We start from the raw sequence: 19,435 nt of genomic DNA, 5'->3' as shown, positions 1-19,435 counted from the left end.
CGAGCTCAGGTCATTCACGTATTCAGTCGTTTCTGCAGTTATTAAGCACCATTTGCTACGTCTATTTCTGGGGACAGAGAGGAGGAGAGGGTCCCTGCCTGAGTCTAGAGGAGGAGACAGGAAATAGGTGTGGCCATCCAGAGTGGTATGTACTTCGAGGAGAATTGTTTTCTTCCTCTGAACTCTACTTTTCTGTCTGGCTTCTCTGATAGAGTCAGTGGCATCATTACCACCCATCTGCTCAACCCGAAAATGCAGAGTCATCTCCATGCCTCCCTGACTCAGCCCTATCTCCCTTTCAGCCACTGTGTCCCATCCTGCCCTCATCATCTCTCTCCCAGGCCATCCTTTCAGCCTGGGGGCTGGGCTTTGGCCCCCTTCCAGCTTTCGCATCACCACCAAATTGAGCCCTTCTTCAAAATCCCTGATGCTCAGACTCATACGAGAAAAATTTTAGCAAATGTGACCTAAGGGAAATCATTTGTTTGGGGAAAAAACACTGTAAACAAGGTTGGAAGAACAATGGTCAACTGAGAAAAGACATCTGTAACTCATGTAGGAAAGGCCTTCTTCCCACATTGACCAAAGCTCACACCAGTCAGCAAGGACAAGATCCCACAGCGAGGAAAAGGGTAAAGAGCAGGAACACGTGGCTCCTAAAAAACAGGAAGGGAGCTCTCTTTGGCAGTGCATAGACTAAAACTGGAATAATAGGGAGAAGATCAGCATGGCTCCTGTGCAAGGATGCATGCAAATCCGTGAAGTGTTACATATTTTAAAAAAAAATTATACAAATGAACTTTTTAGAAAACAGACTCACAAACTTTGAAAAGAAACTTACAGTTGCCAAAGGGAAAATATGGTGATAGGGGGAGTAAAATAGGAATGTGGGATGAACGTATACCCACTACTATGTATATGATAGATGGTCCACAAGGACCTGCTGTATAGGACTGGAAACTCTACTCAGTATTCTGTAACAACCTATATGGGAAAGGAATCTGAAAAAGAATGGATATGTGTATATGGATAAATGGATCACTCTGCTGTATGCCTGAGCCTAACACAACATTGTAAATCAACTGTAGTCCAATATAAAATAAAAATTAAACAAAAAAACAAGAAAGAATGAAAAAATTTAGGGAAGGATGGTCAGTCTCACTCAAGATGAAAGAAATGGAAACTGAAGCAACAGAGAGGACTTTTTCAACCATTGAAAGGACAAAACTTAAAAAATAGCAACAGACAAACTTCAAAGTTCGATGAGACCTAGTGCCGATGGGTGTGTTGAGGGAAATATTCGGATTCATGGTTGGTGGAAGTGAAAATGTGTAGGACTTTTTAGGAAGACTTGGAGGTGAAGATCCATGATGTACAGAGCACTGGGCCTGCCTGGGGCCTTTTTTTAAAAAAAAATTGCAAATTCAAATTTCAATTTCAAATATACATGAAAGTAGAGACGATGGCAGAACAAACTCCCATATGCCCATCAGTTCAGTTCAGTTGCTCAGTCGTGTCTGACTCTTTGCGACCCCATGGACTACAGCACACGAGGCTTCCCTGTCCATCACCAACTCCCTGAGCTTGTTCAAACATCGAGTCGGTGATGCCATCCAACCATCTCATCCTCTGTCGTCCCCTTTTCCTCCCACCTTCAATCTTTCCCAGCATCAGGGTCTTTTCCAATGAGTCAGTTCTTCCCATCAGATGACCAAAGTATTGGAGCTTTCAGCTTAAGCATCAGTCCTTCCAGTGAATTTTAAGGAGTGAATATTCGTATTCATAATATGCCCATCACTCAGCTTCAGTAATTGTCAACTTGCTGCCATTCCTTTTTTCTTTTTTCAATATTTAAAAATTGAAATATAATTGATTTATAATGTTGTGTTCATTTTTGCTGTATAGCAAAGGATTCAGTTATACGTGTATATACATTCTTTTTAAAATACTCTTTTCCATTATGGTTTATCATAGGATTTTTTTTTTTTTTTTTGGCTGAGCTGGGTCTTCCTTGCGGTTCATGGGCTTCTGTAACTGCAGCACCCAGGCTTAGTCGCCCTGTGACATGTGGAATGTTGGTTTCCCGATCAGGGATTGAACCCATGATCCCTACGTTGGAAGGGAGATTCTTAACCACTGGCCTGCCAGAGAAGTCCCTATCATAGGGTATTGAATATAGTTCTCTCTGTTATACAGTAGGACTTTGTTTATCCGATCCATATATAAAAGCTTACATCTGTGAACCCCAGCCTCCTTCTTCATCCCTCTCCTAACCCACTCCTGCTTGGCAACCACCAGTCTATTTTCTGTGTCCACGAACATGCTGCCCTTCTTGTTCCTTCTTTCTCCTCCACCACCTTTTATTGGGGAGATTGGGGTATTTTAAAGCAAAGATATAATTTCATTCACCTTGAATAAAAATTTTGCAATAGCCATCAAAAGAAAAACATGGATTTATCCTTTCATCCAGTAATCCCACTGTCAAAATTCCCTTAAGGATATATTGGTAAAAGTTCACCAGGCTAGATGTTCAGGCAGGTTTATTATATCATTGTTCGTGAGAAGGAAAAAAATTCCTGGATGCCTGAGCGGAGGTTGGGAGGGACAGGAGTGAATGAATTATAGCTCACGGTCACGATGGATTAAAGAGAGTGAGGTGGCTCTCCAGGAGGTATTATTAACTGAAAGATTGTGGTATTATTAACTGGGAAATGGAGGCATTGAAGAGATTGATCATATCCCTTTGTATGATTAAAATCTCAATAAATAGACAAAAACAAAATGAAACATCATAGCAATGCTTGGATGACTCTCTTGCTGCAGAATCAAGTCCAAACTCTTCAGCACACCCTTCATGGTGGTCTCTCTTTCCAACCTTCGTTCTAGCCATTTCTCCCTCTAATAAGCCCTATGAGTTGGTCCACAGATTCCCATAATGGGTTCCAAGGAGCCCTACCTTCACCTGCTCCTCCTGGAAGGGGCTTCATGGGTGATTAAGTTTGGGGAATGCTATCTTCTCCTTGGAGAGTCACAGCGCACATTAGCTTGTTGAAGGCTCTGGGAAGTTCACAGTCAAACAAACAAAAACTGCTTGACCAGGATGTACATGCCTTGCTCTGGTCCCCCCAGACTCTGGAGCACAGTTCTCAGCCCTGGCTTTCATCAGGGCTTCATGGTGGCTCAGCTGGTAAAAGAATCTGCCTGCAATGCGGGAGACCTGGGTTTGATCCCTGGGTTGGGAAGATCCCCTGGAGAAGGGAACGGCTACCCAGTCCAGTATTCTGGCCTGGAGATTTCCATGGACAGAGGAGCCTGGAGGGCTACAGTCCTTGGGGTTGCAAAGAGTCAGACATGACTGAGCAATTTCACTTCACTTTACTTCGACAGCTCTGTGAGTAAAGGAGGAGAACCACTACCCTGTGGGGGCCCCTGCCCTTTTCTGAGCTTACACAGTCCCACCTCTCCTCTGGTAACCACCCCCACCCCCCAGCCATGCTAGCTCTTCTAGTTCCCTAAGAAAGGAGCATCTTAGTTTGGCCCCAGGGCCTTTCCACTAGCTATTACCTTGGCCTGGAACGCCTTTCCTTGCATGAGCTGGCTCCTTCCTTAATCCGGTTTCCCCTTAAATGTCACCTGGGAGAGGCCTTCCTGCCCTGGCCCCCGGAGCACTGTTTCCCTTTTCATGCTTCCACGGAGAACATCTCATTTTCTGGTTTGATTGTTTTCCGTCTTTCCCACTAGAGTGTCTGCTCCATGAAAGCAAAGACGTCTTTTGTGTTCATCACCCTATCCCCAGAGCCTAGGGATAGCTCAGCACACAGTAGACGCTCAACTAACAGTAGCCAATCGAACGTGTTTCCTTTGAGGTTTGCTCTCCTTGGCATTCCTTTTGCTCCCAGTGAACAGTGATCCAGCTGCGAGTCTCCTGGTCCCCACCCACCTCTGCTGGGATGTGTTCTCACCTCATCTCCTCTGCTTGGCAAAGCCCTGCCCTGGCTTTGAAACCCGGCTTTGTGGTCCCTCCCCGTGAAACCATCAGCAGCAGCCTGGTCTGAATGAGTCGCTCCCTCCTGCTCCTCCCAGGTGCCTGAACATACACCCCTTCATCACCGCACAATAACTTGGCCCCAGGATGGACCGCGTGTCCATTTCTTGCTCACCTGCCTGTGCTCATTAAGGGCAGGGCTCAGCTGACTCAGTGCTGAGTTCTTGGCACCCTGCCTAGTGATGGCCCCACCATGGATGCAATGAATGGTTGCTAAGGAAAAGCCCAGCATTGGGCACTTACTGTCTGCATCCAGCAAGCATCGATTGGGCACTTCCTGTGCATAAAGTGCCAAGTTGGACCTTAGAGTGGGTTCAGAGATGAACAGAAAGCTGTCTTTTGGCTGTGCGTGCATGCTCGGTCACTTCAGCTGTGTCTGACTCTTTGCAACCCTATGGACAGTAGCCTTCCAGGTTCCTCTGACCATGGGACTCTCCAAGCGGGAATACTGGAGTGGGTTGCCATGTTCTTCTCACTGGATCTTCTCCACTCAGGGATCGAACCCGAGTCTTCTGCGTCTTCTGCATTGCAGGCAGATTCTTTTACTGCTGAGCCACCGGGGAAGCCCTCATTTGGCTGTAAAGGATTGTAATTCTAGAAGGGGAGCAGATCCACCTCCAAATAATAATTCTAACATAAGTGACAGCGACTAGCACTCTGGCGCTAGAATAGGTGAGGGAGAGTGTATTAGTTTCCGATTGCTATTGGAAAAAATGACAGCTTCATTTTTAAAAATGATTATTTATTTTATTTTCAGCTGCACTGGTCTTGGCTGCCATGCCCGGGTTTTCTCTAGCTGTGGCGAGGAGGGGCTACTCTTCGCTGAGGTGCCTGGGCTTCTCATTGTGGTACCTTCTCTTGTTGTGAAACACGGGCTCTAGGGTGCTTGGGCTTCAGTGGTTATGGCGCATGCACTTAGTTGCCCTGCGACATGTAGAATCCTGGATCAGGGATCGAACCTGTGTCCCCTGCATTGGCAGGCAGATTCTCAACTGCTGGACCACCAGGGAAATCCCAAATGACAACATTAGGGGCTTAAAGCAACACTCACATTATCTGACAATTCTGGAAGTCTGAGGTCTGAAGGGCATCTTGCAAGGTTAAATCAAGCTGTCAGCAGGGCTGAGCCCCTTCTGGAGGCACTCGGGGAGAATTGTTCTTGCCTCTTCTGCTCCTAGAGTCTGGTTACCTTCCTTCGCTCATGGCTTCTTCACTCTGACCTCCGCTTCTGTTGTCTCAGAGCTTTCTCCCCGCCCCCACCCCTATTTAAGGACTCTTCCCAGGTGGCGCTAGTGGTAAAGAACCCACCTGCCAATGCCAGAGATGTAAGACACGCGGGTTCGATCCCTGGGTCAGGGAAGACACCCTGAGGTAGGAAATGGTAACCCACTCTGGTATTCTTACCTGGGAAATCCCATGGACAGAGGGGCCTGGCGGGCTATGGTCCATGGGATCACAAAGAGTTGGACATGACTGAAGTGACTTAGCACTCATGCACGTGATTATATTGGGCTCAACCAGGAAATCCAGAAAATTCCAGTTAAGGAATGCAAATTCCTTAACTTAATCACACCTGCAAAGTCTCTTTTGCCATATAAGGTACACAGTTCTGGAGGTTAGGACGGGCACATCTGCCTAGCAGAGGGAAGGGTTACCTCTTACCCTGGGAGCCTTCACCCAGCCAGCTTGGGAGTCGCTGATCCTTCCAAATCCCTAGTGTGCACAAGGCCTGAGGCCAGCCGCTGCCTCATGTCAGCCTCACGAAGAGTTTGTCGTGGAAACCAAGTAGCCTCCTTTTGCAGGTGAGGCTGAGAGAAGGGTTGTGACTTGTCCACAGCAGAGTCTGCATCGATCCAGGCTCCTGGAGTTGGCGTCCCGAGTGAGCTCTTTCCATAAGGGGTGGAATAGTGATCATGGGGGTTGAGAAGATTAGGGGCTGTGATTCCTCTCCAACAAAACCTTACTGGAGAAAATGAATCACACCTGGAATGTTGAACAACAAGCCCAGGGCCTGGGTTTTGAGGCAGAGGCAGGACCAGGGGGCTGTGAAGCTGCCAGCTTGGGGCAGGTTTTAATGGGGAAGAGCAGTTGGGGGCCTCGTGTGGAACAGAGTAGTCCATGGGGCCCAGGCCTCTGCACAGCTGTGCTTCTCCCCTTTCTTGTTGGTAAGTCGTGTGCATCGTCTTGTGGTGGGCGGGGTGATCAGAGGAGGCCCAGTGGTAAAGAATCTGCCTGCCAAGGAACTAGAGGCAGGAGACCCGAGTTCGATCCCTGGGTTGGGAAGATCCCCTGGAGGTGGGGAGGTGGAAATGGCAACTCACGTCAGTATTCTTGCTTGGAGAATCCCATGAACAGAGGAGCCTGGTGGGCTGTAGTTCATGGGGTTGCAAAAAGTCGGATATGACTGAGCGACTGAGGATGCGTGCGGTATAGGTGATTGAAGAACCAAGAGACCCTCTTCCCGCCAGTGGTGTTAGCTGGGAGGAAGGAGACACCAAGCTCAGAGCATCACACGGGTGAGACTCAGTGCCCACCTGGAGCGAGCTCCCAGTCTGAGTGGGGAGACAGAACATTTACCCTAGGAAGCATCCACTCTGACGGGGGAGATGAAGCCTCTTTCTCAGGAAGCCTGGGCCACACATCCCCTGGAGGAAATCGCTTGAGAGTGTTGAAGAGCAGGGACCAGTGAGGGTGGATTAATCCAGGAGGAACCAGTCTCGCAGGGCATGGAGAGTTGAGTGGGCAGGTGGGGCAGGGCCTGGGGGCCTGGGAGGCTGGGGTCTTGAGGATGGGCAGTCTGGAGTTCCTTGGGATTTCTGAGTTGGTTCCCGCAGGTCCTCAGGTCCCCTTCAGCCTTCAGGGCAAAGGGGAGAGGGGATGAGCCCTGGGCCTTAAAGGGGACCCCCCTGACCTGTTGCCTTCTCATCCTCCCCTCTAGCTACCTCAGGCCAAGGAAGGGGAAGGGTGGATAGGGGAAAGAAGGGGGGGGCAGAGGGGAGAAGCTGGTCCTCTCAAGCTGGACTCTTCCAGCCTCAGAAGCAGCAAGGGTTCCCACCTGTGCCCCCCTCTGGCTCCCCTTACTGGACCTCCTCCCCATCCATTCCTGTTGGTTTGGGGCCTCCCTTGACCTCTCCTCCTGTTCTGGGCACTGAGGCCTCTGGCCCTTGCTGGGACAGGGCTCTGGACAGCTGATGTGGCTTTGCCTGGAAAGACGCGGTATCCCAGGTGGCCGAGTCCCAACTTGGGTCTACCCTGGGAGCATGTTCCCTGGAAACCAGTTATGGGGGAAGGGAGCACCTGGGGACTTCTGGTATGTGTGGGGGCACTGGAGGAACCCCCTGCCTCTGACTCTGTTAATTGGATGCCTCCTGAGGGCCCAGATTGTCCGCATCTCCCCTGGCTGCCGGGGAGTCGGAGGGTGGGGCCTTCTCTGGAGCCAGACACAAATCATTAGCGGGTGGATCTGGGCAGGGCGGCCCTGGGGCCTCAGGAGAGAGGCTGAGGAAACAGAAAAGAAGAGGATTCCACCTGAGGGCAAGCATGGCGGGGCGAGGGTTCACTTCCTGGCCAGGGGTGGGGGTGCTCGGGGTGAGGTAAGGGGTAGGGCATCCTTGGTGACCCTGTGTAGCCCATCCTGGGTGAGGTCCCCGCAAGTGAGAGGGGCTCAGGGTCTGTGAGGAAGCAAGCTGACAGGCCCTGGTGGCCGGGCTCTGGGTGTAGGGTCTTTGAGAACCCTCAAGGATTTGGGGTGTTCTCTTCATCAGTCAAGCCAAGGTGCCAGCTGGGAGCCCACCCCCACATCCTGGGCCTCTCACTTCCCCAACCTCACCCGATATGGACTCTTTCCTTGGAGGGAGTGTAGGTGGCCATGTAGTCCCTTCCTGGGTCCCTGTCTTCCACCCTCGTCATGGTCCAGAGTCCTCGTTCCTAACAATTCAGTGAACACTTACAGAGCGCCTGCTGCATACATGCTGTGTTCTGGGTTCTGGGTGGGGTGGGCACTGTCCTAGGAGGGTGACAGTTAATGCTTGGGGGGCCGGTAGGAGCCAAGGTCAGGTGGGCTGATGTGGCAAGATGTTTGTCACCATCAATATGCATCGATTTTTTAATAAAAATATGTGTATTTTTAACATTTCTTCTTGGCTGTGCTGGGTCTTCATTGCTGTGCTCAGGTTTTCTCTAGTTGCGGCGAGTGGGGGCTACTCTCTAGTTGCGGTGCGTGGGTGTCTCGTTGTGGTGGCTTCTCTTGTTGCAGAGTGCAGGCTCTAGAGCTCGAGCTCAGGAGCTGGGTCATGCCGTGGCGTGGAGTCGGACACAACTCAGCAACTGAACAACAACATCAGTGTGGGGTCTTAGTTCCCAGACCAGGGATCGAACCTGCGTCCCCTGCATTGGCAGGCGGACCACTGGCCCACCAGTGAAGTCCTGATATGCATCTGTTGAACATCAACTGCATACGGGGCCCCCAGATCACCTTGCACCTTCCACCAACACCATAGGGTGGGTGTAGTCCCAGGGACCCTCCCCGCATACCCTAGTCCTGCTCGAGTCTGAGACAGGCCTGTGCTACTCATGCCGAGAACGCATGGGCTCTTCAGCAACCTCTGGAGAGGAGACCCAGGGCCTGTAGGTTTGGTCAAGCCCGGGGCTGGCGTGGGGACCCTGGGGGGATTCAGCCCTCTCCCCGGGGTCTCTTCCTGCAGTCCCCTCTCTGCTGTTCTGGACTCCCAGCAGCCTCTGGGGCTGGACTGCCTCCTCCCTTTCCTCTCTTCTTCCTCCTCTGGGCCAAGCTGCTGGCACCTGTGGGGGGTGTGGGCCTGGCGCTGCCCCTCTGGCTGCCAGAGGCCTCTCCCTGCTGGGGGTGGAGGACAGGCCCGGGCAGGAGGAGTCACGGATGAGAGGACCTCGGCTCCTGCCAGGCCTTCCTTCCTTGCCTGGCACGGAGAGTGGGCACTGCTCGGGCCTTGGCTTCAGGCCCTGCCTACTGCCTGCCGGCTGCTCAGAAACCCTGGGCCTCGGCTTCCTCATGGCGTCGTTGGGGAGATCCGGCAAGGGCTGTCCGGAGCCATGAAGGAAGCATGTCTGGGTCTTCTTAGGTCTTTCAAGGATGGCCACACTCTCCAGAGAGCCAGGGAGACCTTCCTGGGGTCTGTCTCTGCCCCTTCACCTGGGGAGAAGGGCTGAGCTGGGCCTGTCCTTCTGCAAGTGAGGCCTTTCTGGGCTGAGGTGGGCACAGAAGTGGAGGGGGGCTCCAACAGTGGCAGAGTCCCCAAAGGCCAGAGGCACAGGGCCTGGGAGTCACTGGTGTGGGGAAACCTAGGTCCTGCCCTTGGCGCACAGCCTGATGTCAGCAAGGGAAAGGGTAGAGTAACGGGGTGATTGTGGGGCCTTGGTGATTTTTGAGAAAAGAAGTTTAGGAAACTCTCTGTCCCTTCAAACTGGGCTTTAAGGCTAACGTCTGGGCACTTTGGAGGTGGGGTGCAGGCTCTGGAGAGGCAGAGGGTGGGTGGCTGGTGCCCTGTGGCCTGGCCCCTTCTCCAGGCTGCTAGCTCTGCTTCATATTCACTTCTCTGAGCTTAGGGAGGCCTGTCTAGACAGAGGAGGGCAGTCAGCTGCTGGGGGAGAGGGGTTCCTGGGAGGGTGGCTCCAGCGGGGAGGGGAAGCTCTTTCTCTGGGGGTGAGTGGCTGGTGCAAGGCTGGCCTCTGAGCCACTTAGGTGACCCCAGGTTCTGTTTGTTCCCTTCCCCAGCCTGTCTTGGAGTAGCAGGCAGTCCTCTCAGATATCGTGGAGAAGACCTGGTGTTCTGACCTTGCCCCCTATTCTTGACCTTTACAGTCAGGGTGAGAGCAGAATCAACTCTGGTTGTCTCCTTTCGGCAGCCTGTGCAGTCCCCACTCTCCAACAAGTAGACACCCTTGCGTGCGAGGCCACCCACTTTCTAGACAGGAAGTCCTTCCAGCAGTCTGACCTCAGCACACCAGCTCTGATCTAAATGGAACCCTGACTCCCTCCCTGTCCCCGTGTGTGTGGGCCCAGAGCCCAGGCCACCCACGTGCCTCCCTCCACCCCTGGAAGCTTCTCATTCAGACAGGCCCCGTGCAGACACAGACGCCAGGGTCCTGGCAGCGCCTAAATCATTAGCACCGCCGAGATTAGGCCACTAATCTCCTGGCTGGGAGCGGGCGGGTGCCAGCCGCCAGGATGTGGGCTTGTGCTTTTTCCTTGCAGGGGCCGCCCTTCCCCAGGGTGCGGCTGCCCAGCAGGTCCTACCTCTCCTGCGCTCAGCGCCTCCTCTGGGGGCCCTTTGGGGGCATCTTTCCGCAGGTACTGGTAGGGTGAGCAGGGGCGGTCACTCTAACCAATTCTCTGATTCCCTCTCTCCCTTGGCCTCCACTTGACTCATTCCCACAAAGACCCTGGGAAGCAGGAGTTACCCCATTTTGCAAATGAGGCAACCGGGGCAGTGAACTGACTTCCTGAAAGGCTTGAATCCAGGGCTCCCTCAGGTCAGCAGCTGTGACTGTTCCTCTCAGATAGGGCAGCCCCCTGGTGAGGGACTGAGTCTCCTGCTCAGGCTGGAAGTAATCCCAGGAGAGCTGGGGCTCCCCGAGGTCAGAGGCTGACTTGCTCCCACTGTAAGGGGTGGGGGAGGGTGTCCCCCTGGATCTCTCCACCCTCTCCCTGGGATCCAAGAATGCTGGGTGGGGGGCCAGAGCAGCCCCAGGCTCCGGGCCTGTGGAGCCTTGTCCCAGGCCCTTTCTGGCTCCCAGGGTTGGGTTCTCCGGACTCCCCCAAGAATGAGCTCAGCTGCCTAATTGCGGTTGAGGATGGAAGATCACCCTACCCCCGGGGCTGCGGCTCCAGCACTACCTTTGTTTCTAACAGACAATGGCGGCTAAGAGGCCATCGTGCCCAGGCCAGGCTTGGGCAGGGGAGGGGGCCGGGGGAGGCACTCGGGTGTCCAGCCTGAGCCCCAGGCCCTGGGCGGCTTGTACAGAAGCAAATTACATGGCTGGGGTTTTGGCTCCGACTTCAAGGGCCAGGGGCCCAGCCCCGCTTTAGCCCGGCTATAAAGGGCTGCCCGGGGTCTCTGTCCAGACCAGGCCCTGCGCTCGACTTGTGGACATCATGACTGCTACCGCCACCAGCATCCGCCAGATTTCCACCTCCGGCTCTGTCAAGGGCCTGTGTATGCCCAGCGGGGGCTTCTCTCGGATGTCTTCCATCCGTGTTGGGGGTGCTTGCCGGGCCCCCAGCCTCCTGGGAGTCGGCAGCTCTGGCAATATGTCCATGTCCTCATCCCGCTTCTCCATGGGCTTGGGGGGTGGCTATGGTGGGGGCTACACCTGCAACCTGGGCGGGGGCTTCGGCTCCAGCTTTGGTGTGGCCGACAACTTGCTGGGGGGCAGTGAGAAGGAGACCATGCAGAACCTCAATGACCGCCTGGCCTCCTACCTGGAGAAGGTGCGTGCCCTGGAGGAGGCCAACGCAGACCTGGAGGTGAAGATCCATGACTGGTACAAGAAGCAGGGACCCGGGCCCGCCCGCGACTACAGCCACTACTTCAAGACCATCGAGGAGCTTCGGAGCAAGGTGGGTACTCCCTGCCCTCTGTCCTCAGTATCTACTTCCGACTCATGCATCCCAACTCTGGACCTTTGCCAACATCTCTCCTCCAGCCTAGGTTTCCATCATTCATTCACTCACTCACTCACTCTCTCACTTGCCCCGGAACCCAGCTCTGGTCCCCAGGCCTGGAGGGCATTCCGTGAAGGGAGGCTGTGTGGAGTTCCTTCTTCCTGGGGGAGGGTATTTGGTGTGGGTGATGTAGGCATGGTCAGGGAAGTCTTCAGAACCTTGAGGGCAGCAGCAGATGTTCCAGGTATAGAGATCAGTGTGGACAAAGGCACAGAAGTGGGAACGAGTTTGGTGTGGCTGCTGGAAGGTGATGCTGGAAGTCTCCTTCTCACTAGTCCATTCTCCTCTGAGTTTGCTCCCCTGCAAACTCCTGCCTCATCTCCTGCCTCATCTCCTCCAGGCAGTCCTCCTGGATGGATGGCACTTGACTTTTGTCTTCAGACCTTGGGGTCCTTTCTATACGTTGAGGTTCAGTCTATACTGTGTTCATTGTGCTGATTTCACTGAGTTTGACATAGTCTCACAGCTGTTTTTGCTCTGGGTCTTCCTCACTCTTTCCACGATGGTCACTCTGGGGTTTCCTAAGGGCAGATGCTGTCTCCCCTTGCAGAGTTTGCGGAGGAGGGCGGGGTGGTCCCTGAAAAAAGGAGCTGTGTCTTCCTACTCAGACTGGAAGCTCCCAAGGGGAGAAATTTCTCTAACTTAGTCTGATGGAAGAGGCAACACACACACACACACACACACACACACACTATGATCTCTATGAACTCATGACCTTGGCATTCTGTGAACGTCGCACCTGGGTCTTTTGCACAAACCTTCTGGCTGGAAGGACCTAAAGGGCTGCAGTTTCCAGAGGTGGCAGAGAGGTCAAAGAGGTTCAAGAGCCAGGCTTGGGGAGAGCTAGGCTAGGGGCTGGCTGGCCTGGGCTCAGTCTGCTCATTTTCCTGGTGGAGAACCAGGCCTGTGGCCCTGTGAGGGGCTTTGCCTGCTCCTGCCAGGGACCCAGGCCAGAAAGGGAACTCCTGCAGTTGCCCCCTGGAAGCCGCACCGACGGGAGTGCCAGATCAGATACCGGCCTTGGTCTGGGCAGCAGGGAACCCAGGGGAGCCCTGGTGAGTCAGTGTTCCCGAGCTCCGGGGTCAGCCAGCTCCTCACCCCAGACCCCAGCGCGATGCGCACCAGGCCGCTGAGTCACTGCCCCTCGGCGGTTTGCACCACCACCCCCTTGCTGGGCCCCATCAGCCTCCTGAGTGGGAGGTGGGAGGTGGGGCAGGTCTGCAGGCTGCAGACCGGCCCACTGAGGCCCTGGGGTGAGTTCAAACTGGCTCTTGGGTTCAGTCTGACCCAGGGAGCCTTTTCAGAACTTAGGGCCTCAAGTGGGCTCTGAGGTCCAGCCTGAGTTTCCTGGGGCTTCCCCCTCTTACAGCTTGTAAACGTCAACCCTCAGTCTTAAAAAACTTCAAAGTCTACCCAGCTCATCTGCCAAGACTTCCTCTCTGCTTCCTCTGGGCAGCGTGCAGGGGCCTCGCCCTCCCCCTCCCCCATGGCCCTTGACTGGAGCCTCTCTCCTGTGTTTCTCACAACAATAATGACAGCTCTGCTCCTTCCAGAGCCTCCCCCTTCCCCTGTGGTCGTTTGAACCTCCCAGATAACCCTGTGGGAAAAGAAAACCTTGTCCTAAGGTTTGATGTGGGACCCATCATAGCTTTATTAACTATTTCATTAATTGTTTAATTAAATTAATGTTTCCTGGGGGCTGACTCTGGGCCGGGCACTGTGCTGGGGATTCCAAACAGAATGAGACAGGGATGAGACAAGGCGACATTCCTCTGGAGCACAGAGACCAGTGGGAGAGAGCAAAAATACATATAAAGTCATGGAAAAAAATTGCACTTGTGAGAAGTACTGTGTAAGAGAGATGGGCCGAGGGGAGGAATGATGGGGAGGAAAGACTCAGGGAATGGAAGAGGGCTTCCTGGAGGAGGTGGCAACTAAGCCTAGAGGTGGGTTTAGTTGGGGAAGATGGAGTGAGGTCCAGGCAGCTTGGGCAGTGACTCCCATGGTGGGAGAGGATTGCATATGGGTCTTTCTACTGGCATCATGGTATCCATGTCTGGGTATCATGCCTTCTCTCCTTGTGAGGAGACCACAGGGGCCCTCACCTCGCTCATTCCAGCCCACTATCCAAAGGGCTGTCAGAGGGGTGTTGCAAGGCCTTCCCAGGGCTGCCAAGCATGCTTGCTCACCAGCCCCACCATGTCCCCCAGATCCTGGCGGCCACCATTGACAATGCCAACTTGGTGCTTCAGATCGATAATGCACGCCTGGCAGCCGACGACTTCCGCACCAAGTGAGTCGGGGCCTCCCAGGCGGCTCAGGGGGCTGGTGCGGTCCGGCTCTGCACCCCACAGAGCTCTCTGTGCATATGAGGGTGTCCTCGCAGCACTCCATGGCTCATGCTTCTCCTTGCTCCAGGTACGAGACGGAGCTGAACCTGCGCATGAGCGTGGAGGCCGACATCAATGGCCTGCGCAGGGTGCTGGACGAGCTGACTCTGGCCAGAGCTGACCTGGAGATGCAGATCGAGAGCCTCAAGGAGGAGCTGGCCTACCTCCGGAAGAACCACGAGGAGGTGAGGCTGGCTCAGGGATGCAGGAAAGACTTGCCTGGGAACAGGCAAGGCTGGGCTCCCCACATCTTCCTAGGCCAAGGCCACGTTCTCCATCCAATTCCTGTCTCTGATGTTTTCCTGGCTCTGACCCTGGGAGACCCCCAGAGGGCCCTGGTTGAGGCCTGGAGGGCCCTCTCTCCGGAAAGATACTTCTCTATCCCTCGAGGCACAGCCTGCTATGTGGTGGCAGTTAACCATCTAATAGGCCAATGGGTCTAAGAACACGCCGGCTAATTATTATGGTTAATTGTAATAGTGATAGTCATAACAGCAAGGAACATCTGCCCAGCACATTCCAAGTGATTCACAGCAATTATCTCAGCTGATACTGACAGCGTCGCTGTGAGAAAGGAGCGTGTTCCTCCCTTTACCAGTGAGGAGACTGAGGCTCAGAGAGGTTAAGGAATTTATCCAAGGCTGCACAGGGGCGGGTCTTCCCTCAGGTCTGCCTGAGCCATTTCTGCACCAGCTCTGCCGCCACCACCCTGCCACTTCTCCCACCTCCTAGGGACCCCAAGGCTTACCCCCAGGGTAGGGATCCAAGACCCTGCAGGAGGGCTGATGAGCCCTGTGGCTTCCTTCTCACCAGAGCTCTGGGGTGGCCTGAGCTGAGAGAGCCGAATGCCCGAACAGCAGGAGTTCAAGTAGTTCTGCTTGACTTTGAGGCTGGCTTTGGGGATGCCTCCCTGAGCAGATCCACATTCCCTAATGAGGTCTGACGCCCCCAGGACCAGCAAGGGGCTGCTTTCCCTGTGCTTGTGCTGCGCGGTTGGTGGTAGGGGCCCGAGGAGAGGGGTCAGGGCAGGGAGTGAGGCTGTCCTTGCTCATCCCCCAGCATAACCAGGAGTTGCCTTCTCTCCTGCCCCAGCACGCACTGGGGCTGGGCAAAGTCCACTGTCCAAGCGTGTGTTGGGGGAGATTGTTGACATCTAAAGCCACGCGCGTTTGAGACACGACAACATCTATCTCCACCTTCAGGGTGAGGAGCTGTTGGCTTGTCTGTGTCTGTCCTCTGCAATCATCTCTCCCAGAATGAGAAGGCAGCCCCAGGGGCTCTCCCCAGGATGGCCCTGAGTGAGCTCCTGTACCCCTCTCTGCCCAGGAGATGAATGCCCTGCGAGGCCAGGTGGGAGGGGACGTCAACGTGGAGATGGACGCCGCCCCCGGCGTGGACCTGAGCCGCATCCTGAACGAGATGCGCGACCAGTACGAGAAGATGGCGGAGAAGAACCGCAAGGATGCCGAGGACTGGTTCTTCAGCAAGGTGGGTGGCCCGCGTGAGCAGGTGTGCACACGTGTGTATGCCTGTGCTTTGTGCTCAGCACTGAATGGAAAATTTGCAGATGTGGCTTCCCAGCTGGAAGGACCTTTGGAAACCAGTTGGGACCAAACAATCACGTTCAGGGGGAGACTATGAGGCTCAGAGAGGCCTCAAGCTCACATAGCCCTTCACGGGGGCAGAGGGAGCAGAGCCAGATCTCCTGACCCCACCAGACACTCCCCCAACCCCGGGAATTCATAGGCAGGTGTGTATTTGGATGCAGACTCCTATGCCCCCAGTAAGAACAACACACCGAGCAGTGGCAGCACCCAGACTGTGATGGGCACACAGAGAGCGAAGGCCAGGGCCTGCCCTTACGTGTGCCTGCAACCCAGTAAGGAAGAAGCAAAGGACCGCAGGACAAGATGAATCCTGCAAGCACCAGTGTGTACCAGTGGGCCTGAGGCCCTCTAGGGCGGGGGAAGGGCAGGTCTGGGAGGTCAGGGCTCGGGTGTGGCCCCTGCCCTCTGCCTCACCTCTGCCAGCCTCCTCAAGCCCCAGGGGCCCCATCCTGCCTTCCAGACCGAGGAGCTGAACCGCGAGGTGGCCACCAACACTGAGGCCCTGCAGAGCAGCCGGACGGAGATCACAGAGCTGCGCCGCACGGTCCAGAACCTGGAGATTGAGCTGCAGTCCCAGCTCAGCATGGTAGGGCCGCTGTCCCCTCCCTGCCCTGTGCCCACTGCTCCAGGTTGGGCCCCGCCTCCTGGACCCCCGCTGGGAGAACCAGAGGCTCCCTGCCCTGCCCTGCCTCTTCACACTCTGTCCCACCTCCCACCCTGCCATGCTGGCAGCACCCACAGGCGGGCACCACCTGGGGACCCACTTCTGGGGGCTCCATCGTGGGGAAGGGCCCCAGCTCGGTTTCCCTAGTTACCTACACCTTGACCCCCAGAAAGCGTCGCTGGAGGGCAGCCTGGCGGAGACCGAGGCACGCTATGGAGCCCAGCTGGCCCAGCTTCAGGGGCTCATCAGCAGCATTGAGGCTCAGCTGAGCGAGCTCCGCTGTGACATGGAGCGGCAGAACCAGGAATACCAAGTGCTGCTGGACGTGAAGACGCGGCTGGAGCAGGAGATCGCCACCTACCGCCGCCTGTTGGAGGGCGAGGACGCCCAGTGAGTGGAGGGCAGCCCGCATGTGCTTGGTGGGCCGGGATAGCACCAGCTGAGGCAGGAGGAGGTGTGGAGGCTTGCAGGAGATGAAGCAGAGAACACTGGCTGGGGTCCCACTAGATGGTATAGGTTCTGGGGAGCCAACAGGGCGCTTTTGTGTAGAGAGAAGTATGGTTGTCAAGACATCTTAGAACAGTCACTCAGGCTACAGAGAGAGAAATGTGTCTGAGGGGACAGGGTGAGGTCAGGGAGACCTGTCAGGAGGCTGGAGCAGCGAGTAAGGCCAGGGAAGGTGTTAGTCGCTCAGTCATGTCCAGACTCTTTGTGACACCATGGACTATAGCCGTCCAGGCTCCTCTGGCCATGGAATTCTCCAGGCAAAAATCCTGGAGTGGGTGGCCATGCCCTCCTCTAGGGGATCTTCCTGACCCAGGGATTGAACCCGGGTTTCCTGCATTGCAGGCAGATTCTTTACCGTCTGAGTCACCGGGGAGGAAGACCTGCTGTAAGGCAGGCGGAGGACGGGGGAGGGGAGATCATGCACCCATAGGATGTGTTAGCTAAAAACAGCAGGGCTGGATGCCTGAAAGCGGGGCTGAGCGTGCCTTGTAGGCGGAACTCAATAAACGTTTGAGTAAGTGTGTGAAGGAATGGGTAACAATGGCACTGGGTTTCTGGTTCCAGTGACTGGTTGGTGATCCCATTGTCCAGGATGGGTGGCGCTCTGGTTTGGAGTTGGGAGGGTGCTCAGGCCCTGGTGTAAAGGGGCCATGGATATCCTGGAGTCTCCATGCTTAGTCACTCATTCCTGAGTTTTGCTCTGTGAGGATGGCCAAGTCCATCTGCAGTCTAACCACAGTCTCTCCTGTTTTAATGAAGTTTATTTGTTGGGCCCTTCAGGATATGAAAAAAAAAAACACACCACTCACTCAGCTTCTCCTTATAAATCCCTGGTTGGCAGCAAAATGCCTCTGGGCCTCCTGTTGGGGTATCCGCTTTCCTTATTCCTGCCCACTGGGCCTGTCCCTCTGACCCTGTGGTTGCCATTCTCTGCCGTGTACCCCCCGCTGTGATTTCTCTCCGATTTCCTGGGGCTTCTCTCCCCTCGGCCTAGCCAGCTGCTCCTCCTCCCACGGGGCTGGACTCCCCACTGGGACCCCTGGGCTGACAGCTCCCCTTCTTCCTGCAGCCTGTCCACCCAGTACTCCTCGTCCCTGGTCTCACAGCCCACCCGGGAAGGTAAGAGCCTGCCCCGTCCTGCCCGGGGCGGGTGGGGAGAGGCTGAGGCCCCTTCTGTGCGGGGGGGCTCAGGGAGGGCCTCCAGCCTGAGGTTCTGTGTGTGTTCCTCCCCCTCCGCCCACAGGCACGGTGACCACCCGCCAGGTGCGGACCATCATGGAGGAAGTCCAGGATGGCAAGGTGGTCTCCTCCCGCGAGCAGGTCCATCGCTCCACCCACTGAGGCCGCTTTCCACCTGCAACAGCCCAGCCTCCAGGGCCCAGGGGCAGCCATCGCCTCCAGCTCCCAGCACGCTACTGCCGCGCCCCGAGAGCCCGTCTGGGCCACCACCCAAGAGCTGTTGTGTTTCTCTGTCTGCTTCCTGCCTCCCCTCGCTGAGGGGGGCCTCCTGACTTTGCCCCAGTGACTGCAATTAAAGCTTTGCTTGAAGTTCAATGTCTCCTGTGATTCAGTCTGGTCATTGGTTTGGGCAGTGTGGGCTAGGGACGGAGGGGTGATGAGAGTTTGTTAAATGTTTGGGGCTGCTTGTCACCTGCCAATCTGTTCTCCCAACCCATCTGGGCCTGGGGCTCAAAGGAGGGAGGCAGGATGCTTGAGGATGGAGGGATGGGACAGTCCACCAGGTTGGGGAAGTTTTTGAGAATCAGTCCCTGGGTCCCCCATTATTGGTGGCTGGCCCCTGGGAGGGCCCCATAGACTTTCCAGGAGCCACACCTGTTATAGAGAGCGCCCTGCCTCAGCCTGGGGCAGGTACAAGGTCAAGATCAGAGGGAGAGGGGCCGGGCAGGGGGTTTCCTGGAGAAGTGGTCCAGGGCACTGAAGGGTATGAGTGTGGCAGGGGTATGGCCAGCCCAGGGAACCAGACGGGCTCTGTTGGGCTTGGGGGTGTATGGGGCGTGGTGGCCGCTCTGCGTGTGAGCGTGGGGGGGCGTCCTGTTTGCTTTGGTGGCTTGGCAGCTGCTGGGCTATTGGGGAATCTCTCTCAGCTGCTGGTGGGGGCTGTCTGGGCCTGTCTGGGAAGTGGAAGCCATCAGCAGTCTGAGACACGACCACATTCCGCCCAGCAGGCCTGCCGGGACCCTGGGACTGAGGGTGGTGGGCAGGGCAGGGTGGGGCTGTGGGGCGGGCACTCGGCCCATTCTGAGGGGCTAGCTCAGAGGATGGGGTGGGGCCTCTGGGGGTGGCTGCAGGGGACCTCTCCCAACTGGCGGGGGTTGAGGGTTCCTAGGAAGACCGTCTTCTTGGGCAGTGTCCTTTAGATTTCCAGCCAGCTGGGATCTGAAGCCACATACCCCCCATCCAAGGGTTCTTGGGGCACAGGAAGGGTAGGGAGGCTGGAAGGGGCAGTTCTTCCTGTTCCCCTTATCTTGATGCCCCCTCCCAACCTGCCACTTCCCCAGCCTG

At 55.5% G+C, this 19,435-nt stretch overlaps 1 protein-coding gene and 1 non-coding gene across 4 annotated transcripts; both read left to right on the top strand.

Moving 5' to 3' along the window:
* Nucleotides 1-674: 674 nt before the first annotated feature.
* On the top strand, nucleotides 675-778 carry LOC114117039 (U6 spliceosomal RNA). Its single transcript, XR_003590834.2, has one exon. It is a non-coding gene; the product is annotated as a U6 spliceosomal RNA (small nuclear RNA).
* A 4,890-nt stretch (nucleotides 779-5,668) lies between these two features.
* LOC101118712 (keratin, type I cytoskeletal 42) lies at nucleotides 5,669-18,466 on the top strand. 3 transcript variants are annotated; one of them, XM_027974527.3, is made up of 9 exons: nucleotides 5,669-10,370; nucleotides 11,511-11,639; nucleotides 13,955-14,037; nucleotides 14,163-14,319; nucleotides 15,461-15,622; nucleotides 16,202-16,327; nucleotides 16,575-16,795; nucleotides 17,982-18,031; nucleotides 18,156-18,466. In XM_027974527.3, the coding sequence occupies exons 1-9, from the start codon at nucleotides 10,248-10,250 to the stop codon at nucleotides 18,251-18,253; spliced, it is 1,149 nt and encodes a 382-aa protein (XP_027830328.1). In that variant the 5' UTR covers nucleotides 5,669-10,247; the 3' UTR covers nucleotides 18,254-18,466. The 3 variants fall into 3 exon arrangements, with proteins under 3 accessions (XP_027830328.1, XP_027830329.1, XP_027830327.1); XM_027974528.3 differs by lacking the exon at nucleotides 5,669-10,370 and adding an exon at nucleotides 10,564-10,657; XM_027974526.3 differs by lacking the exon at nucleotides 5,669-10,370 and having other exon boundaries at nucleotides 10,802-11,639.
* Nucleotides 18,467-19,435: the final 969 nt, after the last annotated feature.

The sequence above is a fragment of the Ovis aries genome, chromosome 11, assembly GCF_016772045.2.
Source record: "Ovis aries strain OAR_USU_Benz2616 breed Rambouillet chromosome 11, ARS-UI_Ramb_v3.0, whole genome shotgun sequence".
NCBI lineage: Eukaryota > Metazoa > Chordata > Mammalia > Artiodactyla > Bovidae > Ovis > Ovis aries.
The sequence above is the reverse complement of the archived record's forward strand: the minus strand, read 5'-3'. Positions and strand labels throughout refer to the sequence as shown.